The following is a 21,742-nucleotide window of genomic DNA, read 5'->3' as shown; positions in this document are numbered from 1 at the left end:
TACAATCGCCAGGGAAGGGAGTCACACTTGGACTACATTCTGGTTCAACTAGCGAGGTGGTCAACAATACAGGATTTTAGGGTAATTAATAGGATGGATAGTGACCACAATGCTCTCGAGTTAGACCTCGTCCACCCAGCACCCCAGGGCCTAGCGACCCATGAGGAAGGGAACCATCCCACGCTCCTTATAGATAACAGCAGGAGAAGAATTAGGTGGGAGCATATGGTCACAAATAAGGACAAACTCCCACTGCTTTATGCAGAGATTACCCCCATCCTGGAAACTGTTGGGGACCTTGATAGTGTGGCAAACAAAATAGATATAAGGAGTAAACTGTTTGATGCCCATAAAGAACTCATAAAAGTGGCGGCACCCCACTTCACACGTAAAGTACAAAAGCCAAGAGAGAGGTCCCAAGGCAAAATACAATGGTATAATATAGCCTGTAGACGGGCCAAAACAGAACTCCTTGGAGTAATTAAGGAGGGCAAAGGAGGGGAACGTCTTAAGCAATGTAGACAAGCCTATAAGAAGCTTCTTGCACAGGCCAAAATAGAATGGGAGGAAAATCAGTGGGAAGAGCTCACAAAGGCCCTAGCAGTACAAGATCAACGCCTGTTCTGGAGAATGGTGAATGGGGGATCAGGGAGTCTACATTCGGCAGTGGAGCCTAATATAGCTCCTGGAGTGTGGCAGGCCCACTTCCAGTCGCTATATAGCGCTGAGTCCGGAGAACTTCCTGTGCCAATTGAACCAGTGAGACAGGGCTTGCAGGTGGATCAAATAACACTGAGCGAGGTTACGGCTGCTATTTCAGGCCTGGCTTCGGGGAAGGCGCCTGGGCTGGACGGGCTACCGGGAGACCTGTATAAGCAGGAGACCACCGTCTGGGCGCCCTACCTCGCAGCTCTTTTTAATGGTGTCCTCGGTGGGATGGAAATCCCCAGTACTTGGCTGGGGGCTGAGGTGGTCCCGATTTTCAAAAAAGGATCCCCCCTGCTCCCAGCCAACTACAGACCGATTAGCCTGATAGATGTAGCACAGAAGCTGTTCGGTAGGGTTCTCCTGAACAGGCTTCAGGAATGGATTGAGGAGGTGGGCGCCCTCAGTCCATATCAGGCAGGCTTTAGGAAAGGGGTATCGACTGTGGACCAGGTCTTTAGACTGAATTTGATCTACTGGAGGACAGTGAGGTTCGAGGGCGGTAGTCTGTACACGATTTTCGTGGACCTAAGAGCCGCCTTCGACCTCGTGCCCAGGGGAAAACTCTGGGTCATCTTAGCAGGGATGGGCGTTCCACCAGATATCTTATTGACCCTGCAGAGGCTGCACCATAATAATTATGCCCAGGTGAGGTGTGGGAGGTCGGGGGAGCTGACTGATAGATTCCCCGTGGGCAGAGGGGTAAGACAGGGTTGTGTGCTGGCGCCGACCCTGTTTTGCCTCTTCGTCAACGGGGTAATCGCTCATCTAAACGCCACCGACTATACAGATGCCCCCAAATTGAATGGCAACAGTGTGGCCGCAATAATGTTTGCGGACGACACACTGTTGGTATCCAAAACACCCATGGGCATTCAAAAGATACTTGATGCCTTTGTGGCCTTCTGTCAGGATAGAGGGCTGGAAATCAATGCCACAAAAACCAAATATATGGTATTGAACCCAAGCCCCAAACAGCACCCGAATCCCCTACTGGGAGCAGCGCGACTGGAAAGAGTAGCCACATTCGAACATCTCGGCGTGACACTCAACGAAAACATGACCTGAGAGAGCCATCAAACCAGGGCTAACCTTAAACTAGTACAAATTACCGGGGGTATTTCCCGGATGATGACCGGTTCGACCTATCGCCCATTGGGGGCCCTAATTCAGATATATAAGGCACAGGCAAGGGGGGCGATCTTGTACGGGGCTGAATTGTGGGGCCACATTCCATGTCGGAACTTGTCTTGCACAGAAAATAGGTTTTTAAGACAAATTACCGCACTTCCTCCTAGCACCCCGCTTCTCCCTCTGAGGCTTGACTTAGGGCTACGGCCACTCGCCGACGAGATAAGTCTAAGACCCATTGCCTTCTGGCGCAGGCTATGGAGCGGCGACGATCTCGCCGATTACAGGGCGGAACTGGTCGAAATACTAAAACATCCTAAGGCGCTCAGTATTCCCTGGGTCCAAAATATCCAGTCAGTTTGCACAGATTTGGGGCTCCCTGAATTGTGGATCGAACCAGCAAATACAGCACCAAGAATCTCTAAGAGAGCTTTGGCGAATCTGTACCACGAACACAAAAGGGTAAGGGCTATAGCTACCCAGACAGAGGGGTCCCTTTCCTCTATATTCCTGCAAACCAAGTATCTCTATACATTTGAGAAAGCTCTTGATCCCGTATATCCCATATTCAATAGAAAGTTATTTCTCCAGTGGAGATACGGCACATTGCCTTTACGGTCCTTTTCTAGCACCTGGTCACAAGTCCCTTCTACCAAGTTCTGTCCTCTTTGCGTTGACAAAGAGGAAAATGATTTGCATGTGATCTTTTTCTGCCCAGCATACAAGGCAGCCAGAAAGTACTGGCTGCTGCCCTTGATTAAGAATTTGGGTGGCAGGGAATATGCACCGATGTACAGGATTTTAAAATGCGATGTTTCCGGCCCAATTGTTTTTGCACTTTCCAAATTCTTTACGAATGTCTGGCATACGCGTAGCCGTCTTTTAAAAAATGCTGGGTAGACTGCAGAATCGCTTACTTTTTAATAACTACTTGTATTGTCTGGTTTTGATTTTAATATCATGCATTGATGTTTTAATGACTGTGACAGAATTTACGTGATTTTACTGTACGTGTATCTTTTATGACCAAATGGTCGAAATAAAGATTGAAAATGAAAATGAAATGATTCATACACTTAAAGGTTGCACGTATTTATGCATACAAGTCAAGGCTCACCCAGTAGAGCCTTAATAAAAGGGGGAAATCCTAATGGTCCTTTTGTACCTAAATCAGGAGATACAAATAGCTAACAATATCAAAGAAGTTGTAGCTACGTTTTCAATTTCACAGCACCCTGTACTGCTTTTTCCTGCCTCCAGGTGCTCGCTATGAAATGAACATTTATGAAGTGCAACAGTTAACCTGTCCAGGGCATCCAGGCACTGTGCCACTATAGTGCAAAAAGAAGCATTATAAATTAAGCAACCAGGTGCTGAGTTGAGAGTGAATCCGAGGGAGCTCTGCTCATTTCTAATGGCAGGGAGTTCCAATTAACCCTGGGCGTAGTTCGCGTAGTAGCGATATGCGTAGCTACGCGAAGTGCACTCCGCACTACCCAAACTGTGTAGTGCGGTAGGGAAAATGCTGTTCACACTGATTGCACAGTGCCAGATGCTTGTCCCTACTATGCAATCATTGCAGACGGCATCTTGCAGAGTGCAAGCGGTCGTTTTCTGCCGCTCGAGTAGATTTGTACTCGAGCTGCAGCTTTCTCAACACGGACTGGTAGTTTCTTATCGCGAGCGGTCGCGAACATACGCGACCACTCACAATGAGAAACCTGACCTCCCCAAGTTGAGAATCTCATCGGGAGGTATATTTTCCAGGCTCACGATTGGCAACTTGATGTTGCTGATTGCAAACGAGGAAAAAGTCTTGCCGGATGTTGATTTTGCACGCTCGCGGTCTCCAACTTGACGTTGAGGACCGCGAGCAAGAAAAAAATGCCTGCTTCGCGTTTTTGCACAGTGCTACGTGCCATTCGCGTAGTGCCTAGTAACGCAAACTACGCACACTCCGTGAGCGTATCGTAGTCCTACGCCCAGGGTTAGTTCCAATATTTGGAGACCAGGCAGGAGAAGGACCTTCTCTGGTACCTTGAATTTGTGGTATTTTGAGCACATGTGTTGTTTCGGATCTAAGGGTTCTTCCGGCCTGGTAGTGTTGCATCAAGTGTTGGAGATCCTTGGGGCCCGTTTTAGCTGGTGCTCTTTATCCCATGAGTAGGGATTTAAATGTAATTAGATTTAGGATGGGGAGCCAATGTGGGGACTTAAGGTGGAAAGAAAACATCTGAGTAGTTTGAGGACTGTGAAGGCCGCAGGGTTCTGTATCGCCTGTAGCCTGGAGACAACGTACTAGGGAAGACCCAAAGTTAGACAATACCCATAGTCGAGTTGACAATGACTTTTGGGTGCAGGAAGGAAGGAGATCCAGGGATTTATATATTGATTTTAACAGCTCAAAATAAGTGCCTATCTGTGCTTTGGTGGAAAGATGCTGGTCCATTGTAACGCCTAACTGATTGAGGTGGGTGGGTGTGGTACCCAGTTCAGAGGGTCACGAAAGGGAGTCGCTCGCTAGACTGGTCTTGCCAAAAATAATCAGTTGTTTTTTTTTGGAATCAAGCATTAAAGAACTTTTGTGAACTAATTGGCCAGAGCTCAGAGGCTGATTTTGAATGTTTCTTGAGAGGAAGCAATGCTGTCTCAAATAGTGACGCTCAGCTGAGCGCCAGCAGCATGCAGGCCTATACACACAACAAAGGATTGGCTGACGGGCTATTGAAAAGTTGAATAACGTGGGCTGATAGAAGAGCCCTGGGGAACCCCACATTTTATTGGGAAAAGGGGAGATTGAAAATTGGAAAGTAGGACGGAATGGGATCTGTGTGACAAGAAGGACACTAACCATTTTATGGCGCGGTCCTGACATCCAACTGATAGAAGGTGTTGAATCGGAATTAAAAGGGAGACTGTGTCAAAGGCCTCAGTGAGACAGTGCTTAATTTGAGCCTGTGTTTTCCGATGCTTGGCAGCAGCACTTATTTGTCAACACTGGCACTTATAAATGTCTGTCACATGTTAGCGCTATTTCTCCAATTTTAAGACTAGCACAACCACAGTTATTTATTAATTAAATACACATCAAAATCGCTAATACTTTTAGCCCAAACAATTCCTATAGCTCAGGGGGCCTGTATTAGTCCGAATTGTCACACTTGTAGGAGTGTGATGGTTAGTAGTTGTGTTGTTGCTATCATTGACAGCGATGACAGGGGCGCTGGGTGGTGCAAGCTGCAGTGACCTCCTGACCAGAGCCCTGGCACTTACTGTTTTTACAAATTAAGCACTGCAGGGAGGTTCAGAACACTCAATGCTATGGTCCTCCATGCATCCATCCAGTGCAGTGCTGATTTGCTCCCTACTAGCCAGTAGTGCAGTTTCAGTGCTATCTCGTGGTCTGAAACTGGTTTGGGAGTCATCTAAATGGATAGGGTATTCCATTGAGCTGGATAACTGAGTGTAAGTTTCCAGTACTTTGGGCGTGAGACGCAGCCATGAAGTAGGGCCATAGTTTGAGTGAGGGTGAGCCGTTGCTCATAGGAGGGTGTTGACATTGGCATGCTCCCAGGCATCAGGGACTGCAGCAGAAGGTAAGGATGGAGTGAAAAGTTGGCACAGAGGTGGCGTAATGAGTTCACTGGCTTTTTTTAGAATATAAGGGGGGCAAGAGTCATCGGATGATCCAGAGTGGCCATCAGCTCGTGCCTTTTAGGATTCATTACTAGAGACGGGAAGACGCAGAGTAAGGGGAGGCTCAGACGATGCCACAGTCTCCTCAGCGACTGTAACACAAAGGATAGAGAGCGGGCGGGAGTGCAAAATGAGTGACAATCTCATCAGTCTGATTGTGGAAGTGCAGTACAAGTTTGACACAGAGTCCTTTGACCACAGCAGTAGGTTTGAGCAGGAATTTTACAATGCAAATGTTTCTTTGGCACGGTTGCATATAGATTGAATTTTGGCTCCTGTAGTGTTTAATTTGTAAAACAAATAAGTGCCACACCCCTTTCTCAGGAGAACAGTACTGTTTGCACCACCCATAGCCCATACCAGCGCTGCCAGTGCCAGTACTACTAACAATCACACTCATACAAGTGTGAGAATTCAGATTATTTCTGGCCACCTAAGAATGGCCGGGGTGACAGGCATTTGTAATTTTACTGTATGTTGTATGTAACCCACAGTTGGTGTGCTCACATCAAAATTAGAGAAACAGCGCCACCGTTTGGTAGTTTAATCATAAATGCTAGTGTTGAGAATTAAGTGCCGGTGCCGAGCAGTGGCAAACACCGGCTCAAATTAAGCACTGTTGTCATGGGATTTCTACTTTGGAGACAGGGAGGATTAAAAAGTAGTCATTGGTATGTTAATTGGCAAGGCACGGGTCAGTCATCCTATGTGTTGCAGGTGGATCGAGGGTCTATTCTTCACAGGCTTCCAATCAGGTTTAATCCAGGTTCACTTGCTGGGTCATCTCTGGGCAATTCTCTGGGCTTTACGTTTACTGCCGACCGGATCCCAGGCAAGGCTGAAACTGTTATAAGGTTTCAAGACCCTTATAAGCACCAGGAGATGCCCCTAGTGTCTCCAGTGCATTAAAGCCACATCCCGAATGCCGCGTGTGCGGCAGGAATTGAATGGTCGCATTTAGCAGACACTGAACTGTTTCTACCCAGAGTCATTAGACACAAGTCCGAGCAAAGCAGGTGCCAGGGCCAGCATCCCATCCTGTTTGTCGCTTTCTATCCTGGTAATAGGGGCGTGTCCACATTCTCGCATGCTTAGTGGCAACCTGGGCCCAGCAGAGTAGAGCTGCTGGAGTAAGCACAACAAGATGGGACACCCACATTGGGCTTTCAGATGTAGATACCACTGAGTGAGGATGGTCCATCCATCCATCCATTCATCCATCCATCCATTCAGTCAGTCAGTAAGTCAGTTAGTCAGTCTGTCTGTCTGTCTGTCTGTCTGTCTTTCTGTTTTCCTTCGTTGTTCTTATGTCTCTTCCCTTTGTGTTTGCTCTCCTTGTCTCTCGCTCTGTCTTGCTCTCTCGTTCACATTTTCCTTTCCTCTTGTTCTATTTACTTTATCCTTCTACTTCAAGGTTTTCATAGTCACATTGTCTCTTTAATTGTCTTTTTTTCTCACATATTCTCTATCTTCTTTCTCTTTATTACCAGCTCCCTCTTCGGCTACCCTGCTGTCTTCCATTTTCTTACCCCTCACATGCCCCCAGGCTGTCCCTGACTCCTCTGTTACTTTTCTCCCCTATTGTTTTCCTCTGCTCTTTTCTAGAACTCTTTCTCTGCCTTTCCTGTAGTGCCGCCTCTGAGGTCTCTCTATCAAGCTCTCTTCCTCTGTGGTGTTCTCTCTCTTCTCATGTCTCCCTAGTGCAAGCCTTGTCCTTTCCTTCCTCTCCATGCTGCTGTCTCTACTGAAGCCTTCTGATACTAGACTAGCTTCTCTGTTACTAGCTGGACACTAACGCTCGGCTCGTGCATCTGAAAGGACCAGAGGCCAGGATACATGAACTTTACACTAGTGGGCCACAGTTTTGCACAAAACCAGACCAGTCCAAAATCTACCGGCTGGTGCAAAAATTCAAATGTTCCACTATTCAGTAAGTCGGTAAAAGTGAGGCAAATATCGAGCCAAAATTGAACTTTATTAATTTGTACCCTGGCTGCCAATGGCAAAAAAATTTATTAGTCACAAGGCTAATGCTCTTTCTACAGATCCTGCATATTGCTATAGGCACAAGAGATTGGAGCCTTCTGCAGTTTTTCTTTCTCCCTCACTTTTATTAAATTCAGGTCAAAAATATGTTATTGCCCCAAATTAACACGCCCACAAGTTTCGTCAAAGTAAAATATTACAATTAGTATCTTGGTCGGCTATTGTCTGTGTAATTGTTTTGCTTTGTAAGCATGTACCGGTGTCTATTGTCGCTGTAAATATGTACTGGTGACTTTTGACTCTGTAAGCATGTACCGGTGTCTATTGTCTCTGTAAGTATGTACTGATGACTTTTGACTCTGTAAGCATGTACCGGTGTCTATTGTCTCTGTAAGTATGTACTGGTGACTTTTGACTCTGTAAGCATGTACCGGTGTCTATTGTCTCTGTAAGTATGTACTGATGACTTTTGACTCTGTAAGCATGTACCGGTGTCTATTGTCTCTGTAAGTATGTACTGGTGACTTTTGACTCTGTAAGTGTGTACCAGTGTCTATTGTCTCTGTAAGTATGTACTGGTGACTGTTGACTCTGTAAGCATGTACCGGTGTCTATTGTCTCTGTAAGTGTGTACTTGTGACTTTGATTCTTTAAGAATGTACCGGTGCCTGCGTCTATGTAAGAATGTACTGGAGACTTTTGATTCTGTAGGTATGAACTAATGTTTGATATCTCTGTAAGCATGTGCTGATGACTGGCGTTTGAGTCTGTAAGCACGCACTGATGTCTGCTGTCTCTGTGCGTATGTACTGGTGACTTTTGATTCTGTGCGTGTACTGTCTATGTAAGGATGTGCTGGCGAGTTTTGATTTTGTAAGTTTGTACTAGTGTCTGATGTCTCTGTAAGTATGTACTGGTTAGTTTTGATTTTCTAAGTATGTATTAGTGGCTGATGTCACTGTAAGTATGTCTTGATGACTGACGTCTGATTCTGTAAGTATGTAGTTGTGATGGACTACAGCATTCTACTATTGTCTGATGTCTCTGTAAGTATGTAGTCGTGATGGACTTTTGATTCTGTAAGTGTGTACTACTGTCTGCGTCTCTATAAGTATGTACTGGCGAGGTTTGATTCGGTAAGTATGTACTAGTGTCTTATGTCTCTGTAAGTATGTACAGGCAAGTTTTGATTCGGTGAGTATGTACTAGTGTCTGATGTCGCTGTAAGTATGTAATGATGACTGACCTTTGATTAGGTAAGTATGTACTAGTGTCTGATGTCTCTGTAATTATGTATGTACTGGCGAGGTTTGATTAGGTAAGTATGTACTAGTGTCTAGTATGTATGTAGTAGTATGTATTAGTGGGTGATGTCGCTGTAAGTATTTACTGATGACTGACGTCTGATTCTGTAAGTATGTAGTTGTGATGGACAACAGCATTCTACTATTGTCTGATGTCTGTAAGTATGTAGTCGTGATGGACTTTTGATTCTGTAAGTATGTACTAGTGTCTGATATCTCTGTAAGTATGTACTGGCGAGTTTTGATTCGGTAAGTATGTACTAGTGTCTTATGTCTCTGTAAGTATGTACAGGCAAGTTTTGATTCGGTGAGTATGTACTAGTGTCTGATGTCGCTGTAAGTATGTAATGATGACTGACCTTTGATTTTGTAAGTATGTACTAGTGTCTGATGTCTCTGTAAATATGTACTAGTAATTTTTGATTTTGTAAGTATGTACTAGTGGCTGATGTCTCTGTAAATATGTACTAGTGAGTTTTGATTTCTTAAGTATGTATTAGTGGCTGATGTTGCTGTAAGTATGTACTGATGACTGACATCTTAATTAGTAAGTATGTATTAGTGTCTGCTGTCTCTGTAAGTATGTAGTGGTGAGTTTTGATTTTCTAAGTATGTATTAGTGGCTGATGTCGCTGTAAGTATGTCTTGATGACTGACGTCTGATTCTGTAAGTATGTAGTTGTGATGGACTACAGCATTCAACTATTGTCTGATGTATCTGTAAGTATGTACTGGCGAGTTTTGTTTCGGTAAGTATGTTCTAGTGTCTGATGTCTCTGTAAGTATGTACTGGCGAGTTTTGATTCGGTAAGTATGTTCTAGTGTCTGATGTCTCTGTAAGTATGTACTGGTGAGTTTTGATTCGGTAAGTATGTACTGGTGTCTGATGTCTCTGTAAGTATGTACTGGCGAGGTTTGATTCGGTAAGTATGTACTAGTGTCTGATGTCTCTGTAAGTATGTATGTAATGGCGAGTTTTGATTTAGTAAGTATGTACTAGTGTCTAGTATGTATGTACTAGTATGTATTAGTGGCTGATGTCGCTGTAAGTATGTACTGATGACTGACGTCTGATTCTGTAAGTATGTAGTCGTGATGGACAACAGCATTCTACTATTGTCTGATGTCTGTAAGTATGTAGTTGTGATGGACTTTTGATTCTGTAAGTATGTACTAGTGTCTGATGCCTCTGTAAGTATGTACTGGCGAGTTTTGATTCGGTAAGTGTTGGACCTAGGATAGCCTGGTTACATAGGGTAGCCTGGCCTAGAGTAAGACAGTCACTAAATAGAGGCACATGTGTAAAGGTTGCACACCACCCAGCAGTAAACCAATGTACTTCCACACAAAAAGGACACTACACCATAATTTTTGTAGGAAAATACGTGTTGTTTTATAAAAATATTACTTTGTTCTCTTTTCTATTTTTTATCCTTAGTTAGTACAGAACGGTACATTCAAACAGTGAAGTTATCGATTTGTACAAGTCTGCAAAGATATCTCACAATTCAATTTTTCAGCATGAAAGTACATTACATTGGCTCTCAGGGAGCAGTGTCTACACACCTTACAAGCTCAGCTAGTCTTTGATCCTCCAATAAGGGTTATTATCATTTACCTCCCCTCTACAACACCAAGGAAGTTTGGCTAGTATTCCCCACTCAACCTATTCTGTGCAAGCTCTCCTCTAGAGCTGTCTCAAGGAGGTTTATTTACCAAAATAATTCAGTCAGCATTCAACAACAGATTATGATGTCTCTTGTGGAAGTCTTGAAAGGTTTTGCCCAGTTTAGCTCACTCCTTGTGTGGCCAACCGATAGTTACTGCTCCTCTGCCCTTTTATCGGATAATCTACAGCCTTCAACTTCCCCCTCTCATTCACTCCTTACTTCTCAGTGCTGGGTCCACCGGGCCAGAGACTCCGATCGTCGGGGGGGGGGAACAAAGACCACACCAGGGCACTTGGCGCGAGCCTGACTGCCCCTCGACCCTCCTCACCCGCTAGAACAGCTCCTCGGTGTTGGAGCTAGAGCGGGAAAGAGGGGCACACAAGCGGAGAAGAGACGATGCTCGCCTCTCGACCGCTTTCTCCACAGGCGCTGACTCCGCCTTCCTTGAGGGAAGCGGCTCGACCGGACATGCGCAGGTTATTAGCGGCTCAAGGACAGAGCCTGCTCAGCTCCGCGGGACTTCCTCCTTTGGTGCCGCCCCCGCTCCAGGACCCGCGTTCACTCGGCGGGGCCTGCGCAGTGCGGAGATGAGATTCCTTAGCGCGAGCCTAAAGCCTCAGTCACCAGTCACAGAGAGATGGGGGCAGCCTTCGCTACACAGCCAGTTCCCTCGGCGGGGCCTGCGCAGTTCGGGGATGAGATTCCTCAGCGCGATCCTAAGCCTCAGTCACCAGACAAAGAGAGATGGGGGCAGCCTTCGCTACACGGCCAGTTCCCTCGGCGGGACCTGCGCCAGGCACTTGGTTCTAGCCTTCGACCAGGATGACCCCACTACCCCTAATGTGGCGAAGCGTTACCACAGGTACCAAAAAAGGGGGGGTTCTGTTGAAATGCCTGATGAGGCCTCCTTTTCTCTCAGTTCTTGTGGCGTCTGACCAGGGCACACCGGATTCCCTCTCCTTTAATCTGCACCAGGACCCTTTCCTTACTGGGCAGTGGATGAAGCTACACTCCAGTACAACCTCCCTCACCCACTCTTTCCTCTGGGGGCCGGATGAGGACAGGTGCCCAGGGTCTCCAGGATTTCCTCAGGCAGGGTCAGGTCAACAACTACAAGGGGAGAAGGGTGGTGAAACAGTAAGGAGCGTCCCTACACTGGGAGGTCAACCCTCTGATTATCCTACCCCGGCCTTATGCTACAGCCTTAACTCCAGCTAGCCTACTCTGAAAAGACAAAATGGCTGCCCTGCAGCTGACCTTTTATAGGGTGGCCTCAGAAGGCCCAGAAGGGACCAGAAGGTTCTGGAAGGCCCCTATTCTAGTCTATGGGCCCTTCCCAGGGATGACCGTTATGGCAGTTAATGGCGACCATTTTGTGGGTCCCATACTTTCCAGTCAGAAAAGGCACCTAGGCCTTAGGTGAAAAACTATGCGGGCCAAAGAGCATCTAACCCCTAGGCCAACACCGTAAAAATAATCCAGTGGGCACAAAAAGATATAAAGGGTATGAGGGGCAAAAAGGGGACAAAATAAATAATTAATAGGAGGGGCTACGCAAAAGGCCAGACAGGTCTAACAGTAAATATGTACTAGTGTCTTATGTCTCTGTAAGTATGTACAGGCAAGTTTTGATTCGGTGAGTATGTACTAGTGTCTGATGTCGCTGTAAGTATGTAATGATGACTGACCTTTGATTTTGTAAGTATGTACTAGTGTCTGATGTCTCTGTAAATATGTACTGGTGAGTTTTGATTTTGTAAGTATGTACTAGTGGCTGATGTCTCTGTAAATAAGTACTGGTGAGTTTTGATTTCTTAAATATGTATTAGTGGCTGATGTTGCTGTAAGTATGTACTGATGACTGACGTCTTATTCAGTAAGTATGTATTAGTGTCTGCTGTCTCTGTAAGTATGTACTGGTGAGTTTTGATTTTCTAAGTATGTATTAGTGGCTGATGTCGCTCTAAGTATGTCTTGATGACTGACGTCTGATTCTGTAAGTATGTAGTCGTGATGGACTACAGCATTCAACTATTGTCTGATATATCTGTAAGTATGTACTGGCGAGTTTTGATTCGGTAAGTATGTTCTAGTGTCTGATGTCTCTGTAAGTATGTACTGGCGAGTTTTGATTCAGTAAGTATGTTCTAGTGTCTGTTGTCTCTGTAAGTAAGTACTGGTGAGTTTTGATTCGGTAAGTATGAACTAGTGTCTGATGTCTCTGTAAGTATGTACTGGCGAGGTTTGATTCGGTAAGTATGTACTAGTGTCTGATGTCGCTGTCTGTATGTACTGATGACTGACATTTGATTTTGTAAGTATGTACTTGTCTGATGTCTCTGTAAATATGTATTGGTGAGTTTTGATTTTCTAAGTATGTATTAGTGGCTGATGTCTCTGTAAATATGTACTGGTGAGTTTTGATTTTGTAAGTATGTAGTAGTGGCTGATGTCTCTGTAAGTATGTACTGCTGAGTTTCGATTCGGAAATTATGTACTAGTGCCTGGGTCGCTGTAAGTATGTACTGATGACTGACCGTTGATTTTGTAAGTTTGTTCTAGTGTCCGATGTCTCTATAAGTATGTACTGGTGAGTTTCGATTAGCTAAGTAAGTATTAGTGGCGGATGTCGCTGTAGGTATGTCCTGATGACTGACGTCTGATTCTGTAAGTATGTAGTCTTGATTGACTACAGCATTCTACTATTGTCTGATGTCTCTGTAAGTATGTAGTCTTGATGGACTGTTGATTCTGTAAGTGTGTACTAGTGTGTGCTGTCTCCGTAAGTATGTACCTGCGAGTTTTGATTAGGTAAGTATGTGCTAGTGTCTGATGTCGCTGTAAGTATGTACTGGTGAGTTTTGATTTCTTAAGTATGTATTAGTGGCTGATGTCGCTGTAAGTATGTACTGATGCCTGACGTCTGATTCTGTAAGTGTGTACTAGTTTGTGCTGTCTCCGTAAGTATGTACTGACGAGTTTTGATTCGGTAAGTATGTACTAGTTTCTGATGTCTCTGTAAGTATGTACTGGTGAGTTTTGATTAGTAAGTATGTACTAGTGTCTGATATCTCTGTAAGTATGTACTGGTGAGTTTTGATTCAGTGAGTATGTACTAGTGTCTGATGTCTCTGTAAGTATGTACTGGCGAGTTTTGATTCGGTAAGTATATACTAGTGTCTGGTGTCTCTGTAAGTATGTACTGATAACTGACCTTTGATTTTGTAAGTTTGTACTAGTGTCTGATGTCTCTGTAAGTATGTACTGATGACTGACCTTTGATTTTGTAAGTTTGTACTAGTGTCTGATGTCTCTGTAAGTATGTACTGATGACTGACCTTTGATTTTGTAAGTTTGTACTAGTGTCTGATGTCTCTGTAAGTATGTACTGATGACTGAACTTTGATTTTGTAAGTTTGTACTAGTGTCTGATGTCTCTGTAAGTATGTACTAATGACTGACCTTTGAATTTGTAAGTATATACTAGTGTCTGATGTCGCTGTAAATATGTACTGGTGAGTTTTGATTTTTAAGTATGTATTAGTGGCTGATGTCGCTGTAAGTATGTCTTGATGACTGACGTCTGATTCTGTAAGTATGTAGTCGTGATGGACTTTTGATTCTGTGAGTGTGTGCTAGTGTGTGCTGTCTCTGTAAGTATTTACTGACGAGTTTTGATTCGGTAAGTATGTACTAGTGTCTGATGTCTCTGTAAGTATGTATGTACTGGCGAGTTTGGATTCAATAAGTATGTACTAGTGTCTAGTATGTATGTACTAGTATGTATTAGTGGCTGATGTTGCTGTAAGTATGTATGTACTGGCGAGTTTTGATTCAATAAGTATGTACTAGTGTCTAGTATGTATGTACTAGTGGCTGATGTTGCTGTAAGTATGTCCTGATGACTGACGTCTGATTCTGTAAGTATGTAGTCGTGATGGACTTTTGATTTTGTAAGTGTGTACTAGTGTCTGCTGTCTGTAATTATGAACTGATAACTTTTGATTCTGCTGTCTCTGTAAGGAAGTACTGGTGACTTTGGATTCTGTAAGTATTTACTAGTGTCTGATGTCTCTGTAGGTAGATGGTGGTGTCTGCCGTTTCCTCCATCAGAATTCCCCAAAAGGGCCAATGGTTAAGCCAGTCTCATTGAGCACCCTTCAGCCAGCGTAACTGGTGGTTTTGTTCACGCGGTTCTGTTTGACTGTCAAGCAGCCGCTGATAAAATGTAAAGCAGAACCACTCTACGGGGAACCTTGGGTTCCACCACGATTAGTCCTAAACCCAATCACAACCCAAGGCTGCCTCCTCAGACCTATCGACTGGGTGGTGACACCCTAGGATCAGAATTGAACTATTTCCACCCTGGAGTGAAGATTCCATCTCTCGACCTACAATCAAGGGTCACTCTGTCCATGTGGAGCTTCAAAACCCAGACATGCCCAAATCCGCCCATAGGAACACCTGGACCCCAGACGCATGTACCCTAGGAACAAGTCCCCCTGGTCATGGCTTCTTCCCCGACTGAAGAGAGCGAACCCTCCAGAGTTACTGTTAGCGACTTTGAGGACTCACCGGACACTACTGTCTTCAGAAAAGTCATGACACAGAGTCCTCTCTCCTACTTCTAATATAAAGTCACATCCCTTTAACCTCCAGTGAAATCCTCCTGTCTCCTACAGCAGTCGTGAGGCATGCAGTCTCCCGGCACATAACAGGGCTGCTTGCAAGCTACTTACCATTAAAGAGAAAACATTGCATGCCCTGGCACCTGCCTAGCTTTCTGCACTATCACTCTACGCATGGCTTCTTGCCAGCACCATTTGATGACCTGTGTGTAGCGCCAAGCTTCCACATCTTTACGCTCCTCACTCGCCAGCATTGAAATCCCATAGCCCTTGTCCTGAAGAAAAATGTATATCCATGCATTCCCCTAAGCCATCGAAGAATCCCTCATGCTAAAGGGACCTTTAAAAAAAGACCTGATCTCTGGTCCTCAGCAGGCACATGCTACAGCCTGCGGTGCCAACCAGGCAGAATTCCACATCCCCTGTCTACGGTTTCTTAAACCAGCACCCGCTGATGCCTATCTGAATCCATTTGTCTATCTAACATAGAGATCGAACACAGGAACACGTCACCTTTGGGAATCATGAACTAAGAGTTGGGCGGTACAGGTGAACAGATCTTTTTAGAAGGGTATTGCTAGGGAATGGTTGCTACAGGATAATGGGGAGATGCGGCTCTGCCGGGGGATAAGTAGAAGTCTTGTGCGATGAGGTACCATTCTGATCACTCGCCATAGACATCTTCTTGCTGCCTTCTCAATGCTGCACCACTTCAAAAGCTGACTTCAGGAGTCAGTGAGTGTCCCACCATGATGTCACATTCAGCCCTTGATGTCGTCGGTGCTAAGGTTTGTCTTGTGTAATGAAAGTTGGGGGGGGCAGATGTTGGCGTAGTCTGGTTTAATGAACTAAACATCCCAGTGTAAGGTAACATCTGTGAGTCCCAGAACCAGATTACAGCTGGTTGTCCAGGGAACCTACACGCCTTGGAATCTTCTTAACACTAACCATCCACGGATGCTCATGCAACGGTAGGGTGGCTGGTAACAGAGCAGTTGGAGAAGTTTGATTTGTAGGAGTGGGTAGATAGGTTCTGTCCGTGGTGCATTAAAACTGCTTTTATTTTGCCTGGTAAACTTGTGCATCCATGCTTATGTTGAGTTTATTTTGAAAAAAAATCTTCTAACCAGTGCTTCTTTTGTTTACTCCGCTAGGTAAACACCTTAACCCAGGAGGTTTCACAGCTTGGGAGAGATATGAAAAATGTCATTAACCTCCTGGAGAACTTACTGGCTGTGCAGAAGTCATCTGCGTACTCGTACGCAACAACAATGGGGTCTCCGGTGGAGGGTTTACACTCGATGTCATGGACTACGCATCAACCCTATATGCACCAGGAATCCGATTCGGTGAGTTGCACCAAAACACAGCTCTACCACCAGGGCTCCACCGTGTCTGACATTTGGCACATGGACCCGTCCTCAGTGGGCAGCAGCCCCCCGAGACAGGAGTGCGATATCCAAAATGCCATGGATGGTGAACTTTACTACACAACGGGCCTGGGCTACTCCCCGTCACACTATCAGGTCATCCAGGCCGACCAGCTGGACTATCTGAGGTGTTCGTCGCCACTCTCCGATGCCACCTTGACACCGCTGCAGTCCATCTCGGCCACCCTATCCCCCTCCGTGTACTCTTCCTCGGACACGTCATCGATGCAGATGGTGCTGCCCAGCAGATCGGAGGAAGGCTTCAGCCAGGGAGCCATCAGTTCACTTAGCCTTGAAAACCTGCCGGGCTCCTGGGACTTGGAGGGGAGCACCGGCCTCTCGGCACAATCCCCGGACCACTACCCCTTACAGATTGTGACCAGCACAATTGATTACAAAGATGACAGAGCCATAGACGTATAATGATGCGCAATCTCTGCAGGACTTGACGCATGCCTGGCATTTCAGACGTATACAGCATGACTGCGGTTTTTGACTCTGCCTATCAGAGAATTACAAATAGATTGAAGCTGGGGGGCTTATAGAAAGTAGGTAAGCAATTCGATATTGCACACGCTGCTCTGCAGAAGCATGCAGGAGGTGTTTTCTTTGGAGATGGGGGTCTCAGGGTTGGTGTTTTGTAAAAGCGCCCCTCGGCAGCCGCGAGGCCCAGACAGGAGAGCGTCACGTGGCCTTGGGCGGCAGGAAGTGGGAAGCCATTGTTGTCTGCAGCAATAGTCCTCCATTTTGCAGACAATGCTCCCAGCGCGCGCCCCCGGCCCCCGCTGGCGCGCGCGGCCCGGCGGGCCCCGAGAGAAAGGGACAGAGACCTTTTGATCGCTGCATGTCGTCCACCGTGGGGGCCACCCCCCACCGAGAGGCTGGCGGGCCCTCGGCCTGTCGTTGCACGTTAACTGTCATGTAAATGAAACCTCTCTAATTTATTTATCGGAGACAGAAATGCTATTTTTATATACTTGGTATGAAATACGTATTTAAACTATTTAAAGTTATTTATAAAGCAAAACCAAAAAAAAAAAGAGGCTGGTGTCTTTTCTCTTGGGGTCAGTGTGTGCGGTGTGAATGGGAGGGATGCATTGTGACGTGTTTGCACAGAGAGCTCTTGGGCCAGTCACTGCTGGGAGTCTGCCTGTCTCTTTTCCTGATTCTAAATGGACTCCAGATATTTCCATGCTTTAAAGTCTTCGACTTTAACCCCGCGTCATTGTCTCCATCTTTATACCGTTCTACGCTCCACCCCATTATCTCAATGCTATGCTCGCTAGCTTTATCCATACTTTACAGTCCCCAGGCATTACCCTGCTTCCTATAGCTTCCAACTGCTACCATGCTTGGCAGTCTAGCGCTTTAAATAAGCTTAACAATCGCCATCTTTACCCTGCTCTACAGACCCCTGCGTTGTCCCTGTGGCATAGGCGCCATCTGTGGCTCTGCTTACTAGTCCCCTGCTATTACCCTGCTTCCTAGCCTCCACCTGCTACCCTGCTAGGCAGACTAGTGCCCTAAACCTGCTTCATAATCTGCAGCTTTACCCTGCTTTACAGACCCCTGCATTGTCCCTGTGGCATGGTCGACAGCTGTAGCCCTGCTTAGTAGTCCCCAGCTATTACCCTGCTTCCTAGCCTCCACCTGCTACCCTGCTTGGCAGTCTAGCGCTTTAAATAAGCTTAATAATCGCCAGCTTTACTCTGCTCCACAGGCTACTGCGTTGTCTCTGAGGCATAGGCGCCACCCGTGGCTCTGCTTAGTAGTCACCAACTATTACCCTGCTTCCTAGCCTCCTTCTGCTACGCTGCTTGGCCGTCTAGTGCTCTAAACTTGCTTCATAATCTGCAGCTTTACCCTGCTGTACAGACCCCTGCATTTTCCCTGTGGCATAGGCGCCATCTGTGGCTCTGCTTAGTAGTCACCAACTATTACCCTGCTTCCTAGCCTCCACCTGCTACCCTGCTGGGCAGTCTAGTGCTCTAAACCTGCTACATAGTTGCCAGCTTTACCCTGTTTTACAGACTACAGCTTTGTCCTGGTGGCTTGGTGCCAGCTGTAGCCCTGCTTAGTTGTCCCCAGCTATTACCCTGCTTCCTAGCCTCCACCTTCTACCCTGCTTGGCAGCCTCCGCTTTAAACCTGCCTCATAGCTTGCAGCTTCACCGTTCTTCCATGTTTCCACGGTTACCCTGCTTCACGATCTACAGCTTCAACCCTGATCATACTATCTAGCTTTATCCTTGCTTCCTTGAGTCTAGCTCTGTCCTGCTGTGCATTCTCCCGCATTATCACCATGTCATAGTCTTTTGCTTTAACCCTGATTCATGGTCTCCAGCTTTACCCCGTCTACTGTATTATACTTATGCTGTGGTCTTAACTTTATCCCTGCTTCTTATTCCACAGTCATTACCCTGCTTCTTAGACTTCACCTACTACCCTGCTTTGCAGCCTCTCACTTTAAACCTGCTTCATAGTCTCCAGCTTTACTCCGTCTACCATAGTATCCTGATGCAGTGGTCTTAACTTTATCCCTGCTTCTTATTCCAAAGTCATTACCCTGCTTCTTAGACTCGACCTACTACCCTGCTTTGCAGCCTCTCACTTTAAGCCTGCTTCATAGTCTCCAGCTTTACTCCGTCTACCATAGTATCCTGATGCAGTGGTCTTAACTTTATCCCTGCTTCTTATTCCAGTCATTACCCTGCTTCTTAGACTCCACCTACTACCCTGCTTTGCAGCCTCTCACTTTAAACCTGCTTCATAGTCTCCAGCTTTACTCCGTCTACCATAGTATCCTGATGCAGTGGTCTTAACTTTATCCCTTCTTCTTATTCCACAGTCATTACCCTGCTTCTTAGACTCGACCTACTACCCTGCTTTGCAGCCTCTCACTTTAAGCCTGCTTCATAGTCTCCAGCTTTACTCCGTCTACCATAGTATCCTGATGCAGTGGTCTAAACTTTATCCCTGCTTCTTATTCCACAGTCATTACCCTGCTTCTTAGACTCCACCTACTACCCTGCTTTGCAGCCTCCCACTTTAAACCTGCTTCATAGTCTCCAGCTTTACTCCGTCTACCATAGTATCCTGATGCAGTGGTCTTAACTTTATCCCTGCTTCTTATTCCACAGTCATTACCCTGCTTCTTAGACTCGACCTACTACCCTGCTTTGCAGCCTCCCACTTTAAACCTGCTTCATAGTCTCCAGCTTTACTCCGTCTACCATAGTATCCTGATGCAGTGGTCTTAACTTTATCCCTGCTTCTTATTTCACAGTCATTACCCTGCTTCTTAGACTCGACCTACTACCCTGCTTTGCAGCCTCTCACTTTAAGCCTGCTTCATAGTCTCCAGCTTTACTCCGTCTACCATAGTATCCTGATGCAGTGGTCTTAACTTTATCCCTGCTTCTTATTCCACAGTCATTACCCTGCTTCTTAGACTCGACCTACTACCCTGCTTTGCAGCCTCTCACTTTAAGCCTGCTTCATAGTCTCCAGCTTTACTCCGTCTACCATAGTATCCTGATGCAGTGGTCTTAACTTTATCCCTGCTTCTTATTCCACAGTCATTACCCTGCTTCTTAGACTCGACCTACTACCCTGCTTTGCAGCCTCTCACTTTAAGCCTGCTTCATAGTCTCCAGCTTTACTCCGTCTACCATAGTATCCTGATGCAGTGGTCTTAACTTTATCCCTGCTTCTTATTTCACAGTCATTACCCTGCTTCTTAGACTCGACCTACTACCCTGCTTTGCAGCCTCTCACTTTAAGCCTGCTTCATAGTCTCCAGCTTTACTCCGTCTACCATAGTATCCTGATGCAGTGGTCTTAACTTTATCCCTGCTTCTTATTCCACAGTCATTACCCTGCTTCTTAGACTCGACCTACTACCCTGCTTTGCAGCCTCTCACTTTAAGCCTGCTTCATAGTCTCCAGCTTTACTCCGTCTACCATAGTATCCTGATGCAGTGGTCTTAACTTTATCCATGCTTCTTATTCCACAGTCATTACCCTGCTTCTTAGACTCGACCTACTACCCTGCTTTGCAGCCTCCCACTTTAAACCAGTTTCATAGTCTCCAGCTTTACCATGCTTGCAAGTCTCTAAATGTAACCTTGCCGCAGCCTCCAATTTTACTCTTCTCGACAGTGTTCCTGTGTCACAGTCGAGATATTCCCTGCTCTAGGATGCCCAGGTATTACCTTTTCTCATAGTCTTCAGTGTTACCGTGCTTCGCATTTCACTGCTTAGGGATTGCTTCATATTCTCTAACTTTAACCCTGTATCCTAGACTCCGGCTCTTACAGTGCTTCTCAGTCTACGGCTCAAAGACTGCTTCATATTCTCTCTAACTTTAACCCTGCTTCATACTATCCATATTTAACTCTGCTGTCCCTAGATATTACTTTGTTTCATATTCTCTAACTTTAACCCTGTATCATAAACTCCAGCTCTTACCATGCTTCTCACTCTACTGTTTAAATACAGCTTCATATCCCTACCTTTAACCCTGTATCCTAGACTCCAGCTCCTACCCTGCCCCCAGTCTCAGTCTGCCTCTTCCATTGCACTCACTCCTGTCCCACTCTTTTCAGTGTAAGGGCATGAAGCTGGGACTGGCTGCGCCTCTGCTTGCATCTATTCCATTCACAGGTGCCCAGAGTGCCAGGGAAGCTACCGCTGCCTGTTGCGGTGGGAAGGTGATGCCCTGCGGTAAGTTATTTGCTGGTAAGTTTGACTCTTCAATTGTGCTGTGATTTACACAAACAGAGGAATGTGGCTGAAATCTAGAATTTTGAAGAGAAGACACAAGACCTGCCCAACATAAGACAAGAACAATTGAAGAGTGGCCCCAGTGCAAAAGCAATTAGAACCAATACACACTAAACACAATTAGAAAAGAAATACAAACCGGTACTGAAGCAAATGATAATAGATGCAATGCTAGTTAATCACATTGAACAGCAACAAATCCTCGTCAATCAATCAACAATTCAAGGGCAAATATCAAATAATGTGCACAAGTGCCCACAGCAGTGGGAGAAACGAGGAGGGAAAGTAGAAGTGCATCAAGTGAGGGTCATGAAAGTGAAGGAAGAAGGTAGTGACATCGCCGTAATTAAATACAGCTCAGAGGGCCAGAGGAAGCCAAAAATGTGACGTTTTGTTTTTAACATTGCT

General features: G+C 45.7%; 1 protein-coding gene across 2 annotated transcripts in view; it reads left to right on the top strand.

The window, feature by feature from the left end:
• The window catches only part of KCNH8 (potassium voltage-gated channel subfamily H member 8), a 960,407-nt gene extending 942,922 nt beyond the window's left edge, over nucleotides 1-17,485 (top strand). For both annotated transcript variants that reach the window (XM_086942172.1, XM_086942171.1), the window contains one exon: nucleotides 16,275-17,485. In XM_086942172.1, coding sequence (XP_086798298.1) covers nucleotides 16,275-16,973 — 699 coding nt within the window. In that variant the 3' untranslated portion in view covers nucleotides 16,974-17,485. The remainder of the gene's footprint in view (nucleotides 1-16,274) is intronic.
• The last annotated feature ends 4,257 nt before the right edge of the window (nucleotides 17,486-21,742 follow it).

Source organism: Lissotriton vulgaris, chromosome 10, assembly GCF_964263255.1.
Source record: "Lissotriton vulgaris chromosome 10, aLisVul1.2, whole genome shotgun sequence".
NCBI lineage: Eukaryota > Metazoa > Chordata > Amphibia > Caudata > Salamandridae > Lissotriton > Lissotriton vulgaris.
This window is presented reverse-complemented; position numbering and strand designations above follow the sequence as displayed.